The 20,216-nt window shown below is 37.4% G+C and overlaps 1 protein-coding gene across 3 annotated transcripts in view; it reads left to right on the plus strand.

The window, feature by feature from the left end:
* The first annotated feature begins 7,013 nt into the window (after positions 1 to 7,013).
* Positions 7,014 to 20,216, plus strand: part of ephb3b (eph receptor B3b) — a 41,073-nt gene continuing 27,870 nt past the window's right edge. For all 3 annotated transcript variants that reach the window (XM_083559075.1, XM_083559076.1, XM_083559077.1), the window contains exon 1: positions 7,014 to 7,966. In XM_083559075.1, the coding sequence (XP_083415201.1) occupies positions 7,909 to 7,966 (58 nt within the window). In that variant the 5' untranslated portion in view covers positions 7,014 to 7,908. The remainder of the gene's footprint in view (positions 7,967 to 20,216) is intronic.

A 20,216-nucleotide genomic window follows, 5' to 3' on the forward strand; every position in this document is an offset into this window, starting at 1 on the left:
ATTTAGATCTGTAAGAAGCTGCTTTAACCTGGATTAATACGGTGCGACTTTTAGCCTGATTTTGCTATTTTAGTATATAGAAAACACATCGTAAACAAATTCTTTGGCTGTGAAATAAGATTTGCAGTGTTTCAAAATGCTTCATGTGATGCTCCCTCGATAACTGATTTAATGCCACTGAAACTTAAAGTTCTGAATAAATTCTTGTAATTTGAGATCTGCCACAAAGTCTACAGGCAGCCAACAAGAGCACATAGAGCTAAAGCTGTATCTTCAGGTTTCTGAAAGCTTTTAGACAAAATGATTTTTTTTTTTTTTTACATAATACAAAAAAAAAAACAGAAGAGACGATTGTGAAAGAATGACTGTTTATAGATATATGTAAACAGGAACTTTTTACTTTAAATGTAATAATAAATGGACCAAAACTGTTTAGTGTATATTTGGTCATTTTTGGTAAATTGCTGTGGTATAAGTGAAATAAAACACAGGTTAACATGGTAACAGTAACAGTGCTTCATCAACAAGGTTTATTACAAATATGTTAATACGTCAAATACAAGGTTCATTACAAATACATTGAAGATGCGTTCCAATTGACCTCAACATAAATTGAAAATATCGTGAGCAGAGACATGGCCTAGCCTATCTAGGAGTCTAAAAGAATAGTGATCAGTATGGGTTGTACAATGTAATTTGTTAATAATTGAACATAATTTGGCAAAACAGAGTGATTTACAGTACTGTACTGTAGAAACTATAACTGGTTTATGAGTGAAGGGCTGAGCATATGATGCTACGTTAGCCTGCCACATGACAACAAAAATCTTTTGTCCCTTTTTTTTTTTTTGCTATCAATTTATCAATTTATTAACTCCAAAAACATAAGTCAAATCATCGTACTTCAGGGACCATCTGTATATATATATATATATATATATATATATATATATATATATATATATATATATATATATATATATATATATATATATATATATATATATATATATAACTTTACCCTAATAAATCGTGTCCAGGTACACAAACACTCACCTCCCACTGTTACAAAGACAACATTTTTATTTATTTACAGAAATGTATACGACTTTGTACATATATAGATAGATAAACTTAACTATTGTCAAAAAATTTACATCTGTTCTGGACCAGAGCTACAGGAGAGGAGTGAGACGGGGAATGTGTTGTGAAAGACAGGAACTCCGAAATGGAAACATTCACAGGAGTTTGAAAGAAAAAGACAGAAATGCAGACAGGCTGACTCAACCCCTCCTTCATTGTGGAATTTAAACACTCACAAGACACTTAAATATACAAAAGCACACATCTACCTTGGTGAAGGTCCCTACACACACACACACACACACACACACACACCCTCACACTCACACACACAATATCTGCGTTTACACTCTATGGCCTGTGGTTCACAGAAGAGACGTCGCTGATGTCTCCAGGTTTTTTTTCGTTTTGTGGGCGTGACTGTTTCCACAGTTTTAAAGAAGCAGTTGGATAGATGTGGTTTCATTCTATTTGGTTTATAAATTTACTTTGCATTCTATTGTATTTTAAAAGGAAACAATAAAAAAAAAAACTATTGTCTCAAATGATCTTACAGCTATTTTGCTATTCTGTTTGCATTATAATCCAGCACCAGGCAAAGGTTTTGTGTTTTTATTTATTTGCTGTTTGAGTCTCAGGATGTTTATTAGTTGGACTGTAAACAGCAGCCCACAACTTACTAACAAGAACAATTCCATCAAACATGCATTTTGTAATTTAGTCCAAATCCTAAACACCAGAATGCAATTTTTCCCCTCTGTGAAAGTCAAATTCTTTAAGAAAACTATTCTGAAATTATTTAGAAAATCTCCTAAGTGCTCGACTGCATGGGGATTTATGGAGGATTAGACTCTTACCACATCTCAATCCATCTCACTTTTTACACATCCTTCCTACAATCCACTCTTCCCCACATTTCTACCCACAGTCTCTGGTGTCTCCACATCATTCCCACAATCCCCTGCATTTGCACATCATTCCCACAATCCCCTGCATGTACATATCATTCCCATAATCCCCTGCATGTACACATCATTTCCCCAATCCCCTGCATTTGCACATCATTCCCCCACTCCCCAGAGTCTGCACATCGTTCCCAGAATCCCCTGCATGCCCACATCATTCCCACTATCTTCAGCGTCTGCACATTATTCCCACAATCCCCGACATGCCCACATTATTCCCACTAGCCCCTGCATGTGCACATAATTCCCACAATCCCTTGCATCTGTACACCATTCCCACAAACCCCTGCATCTCCACATCCTTTACACCACCCCTTGCATGTCTACATTTTTCCCCACAATCCCACACCTGTTATATTTATACCTATAAACCCCTGCAGCTTCATATCCTTCCCACAATCACCTGCACGTTTACATTTTTCCTCAGTATGGTTTTTGTTTCTACTTCTCACATCCACATGTCTAAGACAGATGTAATTTTCAGCTATGTGTTTATCCCCGCCCCATACACTACATACCTGAAAACACGTAATAGACGGATAAATGACTGCTGCCATGGTTACGCCTCAGAACCGTTTAATCCTGTGCAAATGCGTGTGAACATCTTGTAATTGGTGGTTAAATAGCAATTTATTGTTGGTTACAGTCTAATATGACATAATATGGAAAATTGGATTAAAACTGTCCAGGCGCTTAGTATAACAAATAACAAAGAATGCCAGCGAATCGGAAAAAATATTATTATTAACCTCTTTTATTTTTAGAGTGTCTCTAAGTTTCTAAACTATATCAAAATATTATGAATAAATGTATTATAGTAATGGAAAGAGAAATATGGACAATTTTATTATTATTATTCCTATTATTAATATTATTATTATTATTATTATTACAACAAATATTTGTACCCCTCATTACTATTTATTTATGAATTTTGCCTCGTACTCCATGTTCCCAGGATAAACTCCGGATCCACTACATTGACCAATATAAAGCACTTACTTACAATATATTCAAAAGTGTAAAGAGTACCTAAAAATTTCGATACCTTACTGCAAACCTACTCCTATAAAATCTTAGAGAATCTGATTTGAACAGTGCCTGAGTATTTTACTCATATTGAAAGTAGGTTTAAAGAATTAACTAGTCCTTAACACCAAGACACGTTAGTGAAAAGCCCAAAACAGTTGATTCGTTAAGTTTTATTTCCTAAAATACAAATAAAATTGTACACCTCAACATTGCATTAACCAAAATCAACATGCCAGAATAAAATTAAGATAAAACAAATCGGTCCAAAATAATAAGTTGAAATCAATCTTTCATAAAGGGCTCTTCAGTTAACAAAAAAAAAAAATTAAGTTCCATGTCATAAAGTAGAAGAACTATTAGTATTCAATGGACAAATAAAATTTAAGTAAATACTTTTTGATAAAGTAAAAACAAACATTCAGAGCTGACTCAAGTAAAATATAGTGGAGTAAAAGTAGATGTATGAACTCTTAAATGTGGTTGAGTAGAGTGTAAAAGTTGCTTATACCTTTAATACTCAATAAAACTAGAAAGTAGCCAAGATAAATTACAGTACAGTAATGAATTACTTTTATACCACTGATTATATTATATTATATTAAAATATATGGAATTTTGTCTGTTATTGTGCAGTTGTTAATAATAGTTACAGTTGGTTTGAGATTTTTTATGTTTAATATTTAAATACATTTTTAATAATATCTGACAACACCGTCATTGAACAAACATTCCAATAAAGCACAAGTTGAACTTAAAATCGTGGGGCAAGTAGCGTTTTTGTGTGTGTGTGTGTGTGTGTGTGTGTGTGTGTGTGTGTGTGTGTGTGTGTGTGTGTGTGTGTGTGTGTGTACATGTGTGTGTGTGTACATGTGTGTGTATATGTGTGTGTGTTGTGAAAGTTTGTGAAATTTCCATATGGCAATAAAACGTCTGCCACTTTAGTTATTGAGTTTCTAATGCATGCCAGGTGTGTGTGTATGTGTGTGTCTATGTGTGTGTGTGTGTGTGTGTGTGCTTGTATGTATGTATGTGTGTGTGTGTGTGTGTGTGTGTGTGTGTCTATAAAACTCTCCGTAGTTCGATTTTTTTTTTCTTCAGTGGGCGTTTTAGTGAAACAATCTGACCGCATTACAGAAACCAGAACCACGACGACACAAAAGCCGTCTCAGTTTCCGTTTCATAAAATCCAATAATAATCACATAAACTCACTCGAATCTAATCTCAATAACTAAATAAATCCCCTGGAACGGAGAATGAAAAGGTTTTGTTGAATGTTACACATCGCTTGATCGTTTCTGTAGTGTACTTTGTTATTTATTTGATTGATGTGAGTGCTGATGGTGTGTAAAGTCCTCTCAGAAGGTTAACCCCAAAATGCACAATTACAGCTCATAATTAAGAAAAAGTTACAAATGCAGCTGGTTATATTTTTGTCCCAGTCTTTTTAATAATCCTCTGGTACATGTCTTTGTTTTTATTATAACATATGACATTTTACCTTATGCAATTTACCTTATGAAATTTAGAATTTCACTAATGGTGTGTGTGTGTGTGTGTGTGTGTGTGTGTGTGTGTGTGTGTGTGTGTGTGTGTGTGTGTGTGTGTGTGTGTGTGTGAAAGGAAGTAAAATAGACATGAGAAAAGCTGAATTTCACCTCAGAGTGTAAACCAAAACGCAAAGGGATGGAAACGTCCTTGGCTGTTACGTTTCCGTCCTCACCTCAGGATCAGCCCGAGAGAAAAAGAGTTCACGCTTATCTAAAAGTTTTGCCACCCCCTTGTCACTGGGTTAAAACACCACGACGGAGCAGGTCTGACCTAGATGGACGCTTATTTCCAGCAGCAGGTATAAATGAAACGTTAAATGCCACCTAATTGTTAATTTCACACTTTATTACAGGTTCAGTCATTTTACATTTAAATCATTTGCATCATATGCTTTCTTTTCATTTTTTCTTTTAAACTCCAAGAGAAGTCCACTTTAAATGTAAAACTTTTAATACGTTACAGCCCACAGTGTCTGCAAGTCTTTCCCACAATCTTCTTCTGCAGTTGTAAATGATATTTTATATATTATATGTATTATAGGGTACATGATTTTATTGAATTACAGAAGTGGAAATTGGAGCACGCTATAATGAAAATGATTTATGATTGTTTTCCTGTGATTATGATGGACTTTTCATTGCATTTTCAGTGAAAGGTTCGCATTTTCGATGTTATTATTCAGTGATTTATAGTCATTATCTCATCTAGATCTCATTCTAGTTCACATAGTTCAGGATCTCAAAATATCTATCTAGCTATTTGGTTTTATTCAAAACACAAGCAGTGGTCGAAATTTCAGACATAAAACTCCCACACTTTAATATATGATCCATATATTACATACAAAATATTAGTACACATTTAAAGTATTTGATTCAATATATAATGTTTAGAAAAAATAAGATTGTGTTAAGGTTTATGAAATATATTTTACACATAAATGTGTTTTGGACTGCAAACTTTTTGACAAACATCTCTTATAAAATATATAAATTCAAATCAATTTATTATTATTATTATTATTATTATTATTATTATTATTATATTAAAGAAAAGAGCAGATAGGGAAAGGGGTAGAATAAAATATTTTAATATTTTTTTATATTTATAATATTTAATATTTTATGAAACAAAGTACAAAGTACAGTAAAAAAAACACATTATATATAAATAAACAAGTGGAAATTAATTAAAAACATATTTGTATACACATTCTGACAAATTAAATATTCAGCATTTCAAATCCCCTGAATTTTTTCAAACTCAATTATGAATACAGTCATACATCAATTATTTGTTATTAATTATACAATAGTAGCAATATTAATAATAATAAAATTTTTTTTTTTTTACATATATGTAGAACTTCATTTCTGCATTAATTTTCCTTTCATACTGCATGTACTTACATGATATTTAATGACTGATGAGTTCATTTTGAATCCGTGTTTCTATTCATTTAATCCGGATTTAATTTTTCCTCCAGCACTGTCCCTGTCCCTGTCCCTGCCCCTACCAGTGTCTCTCTATGAACACATCTGTCCTCAATGTGAAGAGAAAAAGTTTGCAAACACGAAAACAAAGAGGCACTTCAAGGAATCTAATCCTGGGTTGCCAAAACAATTCTACCGTCAAACAACGTTAAATAAAAATTGGCAAAATAAAATACAAAACATTATAAATAATAACGCAAAAATGTTAGAAGAATCAACGTGTTTTATTACAACGTATAAACTGTGGACTTTTTTGTGGCAAATGTTATGGAAAAGGAACTAAATGGATTGGTTATATTACAGGATGTGTGATATGCGGTCGAATCTGGCAACCCGACGGCGTTGTTTCCGCTAGGGGACGCTGTGACACTGCAGACAGGAAAAGATTCAAGGTTGCCAGATTGAAACAGCAGGCTTCTAAGAAAGCCTAGGGATGTAGGAAATTAGAAGGGTCTGTTTCTCTGAAGTCTTTCTTTACTTTGATTGTGTTGGAGAACGCAAGGAACCCAGGAACAGATGAGGAATGAAGAAAAATTCTGAAGATTCTGTTTTAATGGAAGGGTTTAGCATGGAAGTGTTCTTGATGGAAAATGTATCCACAAAAAAAAAAAAATATATATATATATATATATATATATATATATATATATATATATATATATATATATATATATATATATATATATATATATATAGTATTGTAAATTTGTATTGTAAAACAAAAACAAATTTACAATGAAATAAAAAGTGGGTTTTTAATGTAAAAAAAAAATCAATTGAGGTTAAAAACGTCAAGCTGGCAACCATGGGTGTATTAGCGTCTCTCTCTCTCTCTCTCTCTCTCTCTCTCTCTCTCTCTCTCTCTCTCTCTCTCACACACACACACACACACACACTACTCTCAGTCTGGCTCAGGGTTCAGTTCAGTCAGATGTGCACGCGTAGTGGACGTAGAGAGCGCGCGCACCGCATCACACCGCTCACGCACTCAGGGGCTTTTTTTCCTTTTTTTTCTTAACACAGAGTGTGCGTGTGTATTTTTATTAGACTTTATAATTTTTTTATTATTATTATTTCTTTGCAATTATGCGTGTTGATGCGCGTGCGTGCCTCCGTACCGAGAGAGAGCGTGTGTGCGAAGAGCTCGAGCACTTATTCCGATCCTGACCCAGTCCCTCGCGCGCACACACACACACACACACACACTGGACCGCAGGAGTGACGCTTTGAGAAACGGAGATAACTCATACATACTCACTCACGCACAGGGTCCCAGAATCTTTTTTTTCCTGGACCACGGGACAGGGCGCGCGCGACAGGGAACAGTGGAGACGCGATTCCTGGGATGAGCTCTACGCGCCAGAGCGCTCCGGGATTTTTTTTCTTTTTTTTGGTTGCTGGATTGAATGCATGAGAAAAGAAGCCCCCAGCGCGCACACAGGAGTCCAAAACCGGTGCTCTGGGCATTGTCACGGGTTCCTATTATATATATATATATTTTCTAGTGGAAATTAATTCATTCTAAGCCGCGCGCACGCGCTGCCGCCTGTACGAACTCGGACAGATTGTAACTCTGGAGAACTCATTTTAACTCCTTTGCACGCGCCTTCTGGATTACAGGAGAATTCCACATTGATCTGATTTTATAGATTTTTTTTTTGCCCCGGTTTATGGAGATTCTGTCCCGGACTAAAGCTGCAGGACTGTAGGCTCGCTTTGGCTCGGCTTGGTTCGGTTCGGTTCGGTTCGGCTGTTCCTCCGCTCTGCTCTTCTCCGCGCTTCCTAAATGGATTATTGGTTGATATTGTGCGGCTTTTTGCTGCGCGTGACTTACGCCGTGGAAGGTAAAAAAAAATACTTAAAACTTTTACTCCATTTCCGCATTAAAAATATAATCTTCTGTCCGATTTTTAATAATTTAAATATTCCTGTGTGTGTGTGCGTGCGCGTGGATTTGTGCGCCCGTGTGAGCGTTCCATCCGAACACACCTCAAGTTTTTATTATTGAGGTTAAAATGTGTTGTCTATATTTATACACTGCATTTATTTATATATATATATATATATATATATATATATATATATATATATATATATATATATATATAATTCACAATTAGAACACACACACACACACACGCAAACTCAGGTCTGTGTACTCTTCTCTTTTTTTTTGCATATCTCATCTTATCTTATCTTTTAATTTTAGTGAAGGGGAAATGAGCGTCCCTTTTTCAAACACACACACACACACACACACACACACACACACACACACGCACACACGGTGAGATTGACAGATAGGCCTGCATTTGCTATTAATTTTGTGAAACTTTTTCTAATACATTTACTCTTATTATCTTCTGTAGATTGATACTTTAGTGTATGGTTGTGTAGCTTTCAGAGAGAGTGTGTGTTAGTGTGTGTGTGTGTGTGTGTGTGTGTGTGTGTGTGTGTGTATGGGGGGGGGGGGGTGGAGTGTAGGGATTAGTGGAGACCTACTGTTACTCATTCTCTACACTAAAAATGCTCTACAATATGCCAGAAACCTGTCGGTGAGATGTATACAGGAATCCGAATGTTTCAATATGATCGGATTTTATCGAAGTTTCTTGCTGAAGATATGTTTACTAAAAGATTTTTCTTTTCTTCTCGACGTCACGTCGTCTTTTCCAGCGCCAGGCCTTTTCTCACCCTAGAATTTATCCCAGGCTAATTAGTGATGGTTGGTGTATTTCCGATATGTGTTCATTAACTCTAACGTCGTCATTCTTTCTTTTCTTTTCTTGCTCTTTATCATTTATTCTCGTTTAAGCCTTTTCTTTTGGGTAAATCCACGCGTGAGTGTGAGAAGGATATGATAACACTGCAACACTCTCCTCCCTGTCATACACTTTTCATCTACAGTCCAGCTCGAGTCGCTCAAAATGTGGTCCTGTTCAACACACGCTCGTTCTATCGCTTTCTGTCTTTTGTGCACAAAACAAAACATACTTTAACGCATTTTACAAATATGCAATTCCCTTTTAAGTATTGGCAGATTGATTTATTAATCCGATTATTGATAGATTTTTGACTGATTTATTAAATTACGAGTAGAAAAAACACGCTAACACATTTCACATACAAACTTTCTCCACTCTGTATAGATTTTCTTTTCAAACAGTTAATCCAGTATAAAGCCGGATTATTGTACTTCCTGAATAAATAATGTAAGAAACAGTTACCTCTTGATGTAAACTTCCAGTAGAACTACATGGCCATGGCTTTAATTTCACCATTTGCTCTTTATCTCATCTTTTCATGCTGATTAAGCGGAAATGGGTCTGGGCCCAAATCGCGCACACACACACACACACACACACACACACACACACACACACACACACACACACACACACACACACACTCTCACACACACACACACACACACACACACACACACACACACACAGACACACACTTTTGTTTTGTAAGACTAGCACAAGCTGACTGAATCTTTTCCTCAGAATTTTTTCCTGTTTAATTGACTTATTTCAGATAAATAATTCCCATTTGAGGTGTATAGAAGACTGTAGTAACACGGTGATTAACTCGGTACCATGCTCTACCATACCACGGTACCATACTTTTGGACCTTTGAGTTATTATTTTGTATTCACTTTTATTTTTAATTGTAACAAGTACATTGTGTAGAACACGGTAGCATCCTATATAAGCATTTATTTTATTTATTTTTTTTATTTTATTGCTTTAAATATCCGTTTTAATCTCTGGTAAAATAAAACTAGGACTATGTCCCAAATTCCCATCTCACAACACACAAACACACACAGTCATATGCTCACACACAAACACACACAGGCACACACAAACACGCGTTCTCATTTTGCTGTTCAGACCAGAGAGAGCTTCTGTGCTCATTTATTATCCTGCGTAATTGACATTAATTGATTAATTTGCTTAAAGACGTCCTGTGTAACACAGTGACACACACTTCCTGCTCATTTCCAATCGTTTTATTGCTTACACTCCATCCTGAGCTATTCTTTTTGCTGTGACACTCCATTCTAACGCTATATTCATTGATATGTTCATTTATGTGTGGCTTTTTGTCATATTTTCGCTCAAGAGTATTTCTGATTTGAGAACACCCACGTTCTTGGGCTATTATTTATTTATTTGTTTTTCAGTTAGTTTGTTTGTTAGTTTTCCTATTTACTTACTTTCATACATAGTTTTTTTTTGCCGTGCACCTTGTTTGCTTTACAAATATTAAAATCGTGCTTATAAAGTGCAGATTTGAATCCATGGTGCTCGTGGTTCTTTCTAACCGTCACTACGAGGCCGCTCCTGACACACACACACACACACACACACACACACACACACACACACACACACACACACACACAAACACACACACCCATACACATACATCATTGTATCGTGTTTTACACGCACTTCACACTTTTATACACTTTTCAGCGAGTCTCTTCATGTCATGCGCATGGACATTAAATCTTATTTTTTTAATACCTTTTTTTTTATGGAAGTTTAAATTTTGTAGCGAAGCTCAAACTACTTACTTTCTACTTTTGGGGAAAAGAAACACATATATATATATATATATATATATATATATATATATATATATATATATATATATATATATATGTAGTGTGTGTGGGTTTTTGCAGTATACGCACATATATACGTGTTGAGACTTGTAGTGAACCCATAGTGCATGATTAATGCTGCAGTACACTTAATGCAGTTTGCCAGTAAATGTGAACACAATGCAGGATTGTAAATCATCTATTACTTCTGAAATGATCAAATTAATATTCCCACACACCTTTCCGAGATGAGTGGGTGTGATTATAAGTGCTCTGTTATGCTAATTATACAAAATAAGAATACGAAGTCAGTCTAAACATTAGTTTTTTTTTTCTCGCTGAATTAAAAAAAATTATAATATTAAATATATATATTAGAATAAGAGGATATATATATATATATATATATCCTCATGCTAAATGTGTGTGTGTGTGTGTGTGTGTGTGTGTGTGTGTGTGTGTGTGTGTGAAATACTGGCACATTACATTCAATACAAAAATATACAGTATACAGTGTGTTGAAGTTTTTCCAGTGTGTATATGATGTGTAAGCTGTAAGTACGGAAAAAGTGTTAGTTCAGTGGGTAATGGAATACATTTTTGTTATTCGACATTAATTAGATATCATTTTGTGATTATACACAGCATTAATATTACACTACAAGTGAAATTTATGTATCTCACAGAAAAAGGCTTGTTCGATCTGTATCAGTAAATTTGGCATCCGAATGATTATCCATTTGATTTTTTGTAAAAAAAATTTCTGCTGAAGTTAAAAGAGCAGACTTTTTATTTTTTTATTTTTTTTACTTTTCTCTTTAAGCTTGTGTCAAACTTAACTCATGCATGGCTCATTTACAAAAGCGCTTGTGCAACATTCGAGCTCTTTTACAACAGGCCAGGCGTATTTTGTGTCCTTATCGGATGAAGCTGGAGTCGGAATGATTAGCTGCTCCATTTACTTATCGCGTTTCACATGGAGCCATCTGCTGCATTTTTATTACCCGATTTCTTATTAGGTGCCATTTTCCTGATTTCGTTTGGACGATTAGATGGATCGATTATTAAGTTTGAAGTGAGTTTGGGCTTTAAATGAAATTTGCTAGTGAAATGGAAATGTTTTCCCTTGTGTTTTGTGTGCCATTTAAATCCTCTAACAGTTTTCTGTTTTCAATACGAAGGTGTATCGGCACGATTAATAGACGGTCAGAGACAAATTTATTCGAGCTAGTTTGCCCAAAACTTCTTATGCATCTCATTTTTGAAAGTTGCTCGACAGATACAATATATGGACAAAAGTATTGGGACACCTGATTTTTCCAGCCATATATGGTTCTTCTTCAAACTGTTCCACAATGTTAGGAGGCACACTATTATATTGAATGTCTTTGGATGTGATAGCATCAAATTTTCCCTTCACTTGAACTAGGACACCCAAACCTGTAAAAAACCATCTCCATGAAGATAATGTCTACATGGTTTGGAGTAGAAGCTTTCGAGTGCCCAGCGGTCTAATAAAAGTCCTCAATTTGGACGCATTATCATAAATGTTAATTATGTTAGACTGTATCATGGGATTTGCTGTTACTGTGATTAAATTATTAAATGACTGAAGAATATGACTGCCTTTATAAATTGGAAGGAAGCTGAAGTGCTGCTTTTCAGCTCTTTTTGTTATTATTTAGTCCATGATGGATCATTTTATTACTTATTACAGACCAGAGGTCCAAACCAGACCTCTGATTTGGAACGTTTTTATCCCTTATTTGGGTCACTTTTATCTCTTTGTCATTATAATATTTATGTATTTATTTTTGTAGATATTGTTCATCACTTATTCAGGGACAGATTTATTTTATTACTTATCCCAGGATTGATTTTTATTCCTTATTCAAGGACAGATTTTTATTACATTACCAGGGACAGATTTTGTTTATTACATATCCAAGTACATGTTTTTACTTCTTATACTAGTGCATATTTTTGTTACTTATCCCAGGACAATCTTTTTGTTTATTACTCGTCCCGGGACAAATTGTGTTTATTACTGATCCCAGTACAGATTGTATATATTGCTTATGCCAGGAAAGATTTTTTTATCACTTATGCTGGGACAGGTTTTTATTATGTAGCCAGGGACAAATTTTGTTTATTACTTATCCTAGTACAGATTTTTATTATTTATCTCAGTACAGATTTCTATTACTCATCCCAGTACCGATTTTGTTTTTCACTTATGCCAGGACAAATTCTTATCACTTATTCTAGGACAGATATTTTTAAACTCATTCCAGGACAGATTTGTCTCTTATCCTGGTATAGTTCTGATACTCATTCTAATCATAATGAAATCTCTAACTGCAACAGTCCCCGTTGAAAGTGATGTGTGTAAATCCTACAAAACCTTAATTTTACTTGATTACATTTTACACCTTCTCTATAAATGCAGTCTTTATAAACAGATGATTTAACCTCTTCACATTTACTACTGAATAATAAACGAGTGCACCGACATCAATCTCAGTTTACTGCTCTAATTAAACATCAGCGCCGACGGAGAGACAGACGAAGATAAGGAGAGAGAGAGAGGGAGTCGGACAAGTTTGTTTTTCATTTCAATACAGACCCAGAGTGTAAATAAAACTGATAACATTGCACAATTAAAAGAACTCTGAGTGTGTGTGTGCGTGCAAGTGAGTGAGTGAGTGAGTGAGTGAGTGAGTGAGTGAGTGAGTGAGTGAGTGAGTGAGTGAGTGAGTGAGTGCAGGTTAAACAGATGCCCCCTGAGTGCACTCAGCCATATAGGGGTTATGAGACCCAATCATGTGACCTCTGACCATACACACACACACACACACACACACACACACACACACACACACACACACCATTTCAGTAGCAGCAGGCAGCAGTGAGTGGTTTAGTGTTAGTGCGGGCCATGTTCTTGTCACTGTACTAGTGTGCTCAACAGTACTGTATGTTGCAGTGTTGTTTAGTACATTGGTAGCTAATTTGGGACATAGCCACAGTGCAGTGAAAAGATATACAGGCAGGAGAAAGCTAGACACTGTCTAGTGTGAGAGATATACTGAGTGCACTAGTTTGGTATGTTAGAATACAGACCTGTGCCGTTCTGTGATTGGCTGGTCCTGTTTTGATGACATCATTTTGTTTCTCTGGTGCAACGTTTTCTGTGTGAGCACTGTGTTCTGGAAATAAGCAAGTCAGCTAGTTGTGTGTGTGTGTGTGTGTGTGTGTGTGTGTCTGATGTGAATACACAACTTGCCTTTTTCAGCTTAACAATTTGAACTGGCAAAAATCCCTGTGGTGTCTGCATGTGTGAGAGAGAGAGAGAGAGAGAGAGAGAGAGAGAGAGACCACCCAAGCAGAACGACAGAGACAGATAGGTAATAAAGACAAGCAAGAAAGACAGAGAAAGGAAGAGGTAGAGACAAAGAGAGGTGGGTGACAGATTGAAATAGATGCTTGGGGAGTGAGACAGGAAGTTTTAGGGAGTGAGACAGGAGGTTTACTGAGTAAGACTAAAGGTTTAAGGCAGACACAGGAAGTTTGGGGCGAGAAACAGGTGGATTAGTGAGTAACACTGGAGGTTTCAGGAGTTAGACAGGCGGTTTGGGGAGATAGACAGGGGGTCTAGGAAGTAACACGGTTTTATGGAGTGAGACATGAGGTTTATGAAGTGAGACGGGTGGTTTAGTGAAAAAGACAGTAGGTTTATTGAGTGAAACGGGAGATTTGGGGACTGAGACAGCTGGTTTAGTAAGTGAGACAGGAGGTTCAGTGAGTGACACTGGAGGTCTGTGGGAGGGGGGGTGGTTTCGTGAATGAGGTGGAAAGTGAGTGAGACTAGAGATTTGGGTCTTGAGACGGGTTGTTTTAGGAGTGAATCAAAGTAGTTTGGGAACTCAGATAGATAGTGAGCAGTGGTTCATGGAGGTTAAGGAGTGTCCACAGTGTCTCACGCTTCGTCTTTTTCAGTATAATTATTTCATTACAACTCACACTAGACACAGGTCAGAGAAACACAATACTATGAACTACTACTGATAAAAATGGATGGGTGTTATTTCAGGTGGAAATATCGCCGTGTGGTGATTTTGTTGATAAATCGTACCAGACTTTTACTCGGACTCAGTTACAGATTAGCCGATAAAGTGAAGTCTGAAAGAAAACAGAACTCAAACTGGAACATGTGGCTTTCTTTTCCCTGTAGACCTGTTCTCTCTTTCTTTCTCTCTCTCTCTCACACACACACACACACACACACACACACACACACACACACACACACCGAGGGCTGTAACAGGACTCAGGCCGATGTGTGAAGTCCTGCCATGTTTGTGCCAGATGACCAACACACTCTTAACAGATTCAACACCACAGTGGAGTTTCAGAGACCAAACAAAGACCCCCCATGAACACACACACACACACACACACACACCTCCCCCTTCCAGTCTTTGCTTCATTAATGATCGGTCACTTTTATTTGTCCAGACTTCTGCACTCATTTACACGGCTTTAAATTCACATCGAAGTCCGGAGCTGACCCAAATACTGAAAATTCACTCGCTCTTGCACACACCCACACCCACACAAACACACATGCACACGAACAGCTCCAGGCTGTAGTAAATGATTGAGTGTTGTGGCTGAGAGGAGGTGAGTGCCGGTTGTGATTAGTGACCTGATCATGTGTGAAAAGCGCTTAGAACGGCTACTGGACTTCCACTGGACCATAAAACATCACCTGCTGTTCACACACACACACATGCACACACACATGCACACACACAGCTGTAAACCTTTTGGTGACCATTTTCCAACACAAAGTTGCATCTCACATGCTTCTATATGTGTTTTCCATGACACCCCTCCACCCCATTCCCCCCCAACCCAGCCTAGAAAATCCTGAACACTATCTAGTGCACTATTCAGTTTACGCACTTAGTGTTAGTGAGCATCACGTTAGTGTCCCTCTGTAGCGTCCCTCCCGAGTGCTGATTGTGTTCACTTGAATGTGAGGATATACCCCAGGTAGTAAGGCAAAGGTTTTACTTCGAAGCAGTACACATTACAGGAGGAGTCATTAAGAAAGGACAGGAGGTGTGAAACAATTAGGTGTGTATTGACTAGGGTTGCAAAGAGGCAGAACATTTCCGGAAACGTTCAGGAAGCTTTTCACGCGAACTTCATTTGGGGAATTTTGTATATTTTTGTATACAAACAGCATTTTGTTTTGTCATAAGCTGACACGCATGCACACTAATACAGATTTTTACAAAATGACATTTTTGACTTTGATTGAATGTTAGTATATAATAGTATAAAGGAAGTTTTAAACATAAATGAAATGGGAATTTTTATTTGTCACATCCACATTCCTACAGAGTAACGACATGTAGTGAAATGCTTTTTTTTTTTTTTTTTTTTTTTTGGCAAAAGAATATAAGATAAAGTATATAAAAATAAATACAAATAAATAAAATAAATATAAAGTATAAGTATTAAGTATAGTATATCTAAAAAGTATTAGAATATTGTTAATATACATATATAAGCTATACCCTAGGAATGCATGTAGGGGACGTGGCCTGAGTAGCCCTGCAGTGTGCTGTGTGTGCATGTGATTGGAGACTATACAGGGTAGAAATTCAACTAAAATTGCATTAAATCTGGTTGTTTTAAGAAAGTTATCCTGCAAGGTTGTTTTTTTTTCAGCTACAGTTAAGTTGCTTGTTATAGGATAATCTGCAATTTTGTAAATTCCCAGTTTATTCCCATTAATTTTAATTAATAGCCATGGAAAGTTTCCAGTCTTGAAAATTCCTGTAATTTTGTAACCCTAGTATTGCCCTTAACAAATGTGCTAGGTCCTCCTTATGCAACCACCCACCCACCCTCACACACACACACACACACACACACACACACACACACACACACACACACACACACACACACAAAGTATAGTACTATATTAGTATGTAATTTATAGCTATATAGACTGTATATGGAGTTATTGTAGTGAGCATTCATGGGATCTTCTTGGAGAAATATAGGCACTGCTTAGTCTCTCACACACACACACACACACACACACACACACACACACACACACACACACACACACACACACCGTCCAAGTGTGTGTATGTTATTAAGGGGCAGTGGAGCCGAACAACTCAGAGATGAGAGACAGACAGCCCGAGCGTGAAGTGCTGAGAGCAGGACAATAGGACAGACAGGTGATTTCGGACGAAGCCGACATGCTGCAATGGATTTAGTGTAGTCTCGGAGAGAAGGGCACATTCTCCATCTCCGTATTGGAACTCAGCCACACAGACTTTGGCATCAGGCAGACAAGTTTCATCAATCTCAAGCTCACCTCCAATGCTATCTTTCTCTCTTTCTCTCTTCTCTGTGTCTCTCTCACTCACTCTGTCTCTCTCTGTCTCTCTTTCAAGTTTGAGTCGCAGCAGCTTGTTGTCTCTGCTTACTGATAAGATTTGACAGTGTGTGTGTGTGTGTGTGTGTGTGTGAGGGAGGGAGATGTTTTTAGGCATTGTTTCCACAGGAGCTCAATCACAGTGTATGTATGTAAATTGCCTTCTTATTGACACCTCTGTGATAGGTGGAAGGTGTATGTAAGTGTGTGTGACTGTGTAAGAGTGTGTGTGTGTGTGTGTGTGTGTGTGTGTGTGTGTGTGTGTGTGTGTGTGTGTGTGTGTGTGTGGTTGACTCAGACAGCAGACATGTCACCACGTCTTAGCAGAACAATGCTGATGTTCCAGTTTCAGCAGCAGTACACAGTTTCTCGTGTCCCAACCATCGTGTGTGTGATAAAATAGCTAGCGTGTTTGGAGTGTGTGATGACGTGGACTCTCTGTTACCACTAGTTATGTCATGTGTGCTTATTTTCTCTTATGACACAGCAAACATATTTTATATTTAGTAAGAAAAATATTTCTTTGATAGGCATATTCAATCTACTCAAGTCAGGTTGTACCTTTTCCCATCTCCCTCGCGTACACTGTTTGGAAAAAAAGATTATTGGGACAACTTTTCCAACTGGTTCTTCTGCAAACTGTTTTTAACAGATGTGAAATTAACTAACTAATTCTAACTTAGAGACCCAAACCTGTTCCTGCATGACAGTGCCCCTGTGCACAAAGCCAGGTTCATAAAGATATGGTTTACCTGGTTTTAAGTTGAAGATCCCCTGCTATAGTTTTTTGACCTCAACCCTATTTAACACCTTTGGGATTAATGTGAATTCTGAATGCACTCCCAGGTCTCCTCACATCACCTACATCAGTACCTGACTTTACTGGCACCCTTGTGTCTGAATGAGCACACATTTCCACAAGCACACTCCAAAATCTAGTGAAACATCTTCCCAGAAGAATGGAGGGTATTATAAGGGCAAATGAGGACTCAATGTGGAATAAGATGTTCAGAAAGCACATGCAAATCCTATGGCCAGGTGTCCACAAACTTTTGTCCATTTATATTGTGTATACACGGTGTATATATATATATATATATATATATATATATATATATATATATATATATATATATATATATATATATATATATACACACACACACACACAGCGGGACCATAGCTGAGAACTGGTTCGTGAGTATATAGTCCATAGTTTATACAATATGGTACTTGTAATTACTCTGTTTTGCTAAAATTATGTACTGTAATTTCATGTACAATTTACAGTATACTACTCTGTTCTGAAGACTTCTGGGTAGGCAAGGCCATGTCTCGACTTACGATATTTCAAGGTTACGATGTGTTCTTCATTGCTTGATCTAGATCGTAGGACCAATCAAAATCAAGAGGCAATGCTTTAATTAACATCACTTTAAATGAAAGGTTCAACTTCCTGTTTTGTGAACTTCATTTATTTAATTGGAGTCTCGCTTTAATCCATCACACACACACACACACACACACACACACACACACACACACACACACACACAGTCACATACGCACACTTTAATGTTTTAAATGGCGATTGAATCTCCAGTGTACTGCTTCGGCCCCGTCCTGAATCGAGCTGTATAGATCGGCCGGCAGCTCCAGACTAATTAGTTGGCCGAGTGGCGTCCGATCGAAGCGAGGTCTCATGAATAAGTAAGAGGAGCGACAGGCTGCCTGCTTAATTAGCCACGGAAGTGAAACCTGCTCCCACACGGCCTTCGTTTGCCCCCTACGGAGTGTGTATCTGTGGATAGAAACACCACCCAGCCGTCCGTCATTGATCGGAGGGTCGCTAAATCTAATCGGTATCATTGCCATGCGTTCAGGAGCTAAACCCACAGGGAGAGGGGTGGAAGGGTGAAGAGAAGGATCTGCTGTCAATCTGACACTCCTCGTGTAAAATAATGCACAATATCGCACTCGCAAATGCACACACACACACGCGCGCACGCATGAACACACACACACCATCTGGTGCTGCGTTATCCGACTCTTCTGTTTGCCTGCTTCGTCGTTTCATGTCAATATGGCAGCTTTCACACCCTTTTGTGGTTTTTTTTCACACTTCAGAGTCTCTGAAGATTTCCCTGCTTCCGGTTAGATGCCTGCACTGCTGCTGGCTCCATCCCAATTCCACAAAGCCATGTCTTATTCACCGTATTTAGGCTCCGTCCCAACACTAGAACACAGGGAACATTTTATGGTGCTTAATTGATCTTGGAGTGTTCATTCAGAGAATGTGTGTGTGTGTGTGTGTGTGTGTCTTAAGGAGTGTGTAGGTATAATCCAAAATGCAGTGTGTGTGTGTGTGTGTGTGTGTGTGTGTGTGTGTGTGTGTGTGTGTGTGTGTGTGTGTGTGTGTGTGTGTGTGTGTGTGTAGTCTATCAGGGTGTGGAGGACCAGAGCTCTGTAATTACATCAGTAGCCACCAGACCAGCTTCATGGCTGATGGGTGTGTGTGTGTGTTTGCGTGTGTGTTTTTGCATGTGTGTGTGACCTGTCATTATCTCTCTACCTGGTGATTCTATTGTTCTTTCTCTCTCTCTTTCTCTCTCACACTCACACTCACACATAGACTGTCCTGTGAGAATCTAATTATCTCTTTGTCCTTTGACATGCGCTATTCTAGTGTTATATGTTGCCGCTGTCAACACACACACACACACACACACACACACACACACACACACACACACGCGCCATGTTTAGTTTATCAGTAAATGATTTACTGCATTACTTTGACCTTCATCTTATCACATAGTAACACCACTCATACTTCCTCAGCTCTTTCTCTAACTCTGTCTCTCATGCTTTTTTGTGAAAGAAATAAAAAAGATATAAAGGGTAAGGCACCTAGAAAGAAAGAAAGAAAGAAAGAAAGAAAGAAAGAAAGAAAGAAAGAAAGAAAGAAAGAAAGAAAGAAAGAAAAACCATGGTAAAGAGAAAAAT

Source organism: Silurus aristotelis (assembly GCF_946808225.1).
Source record: "Silurus aristotelis genome assembly, chromosome: 13".
NCBI lineage: Eukaryota > Metazoa > Chordata > Actinopteri > Siluriformes > Siluridae > Silurus > Silurus aristotelis.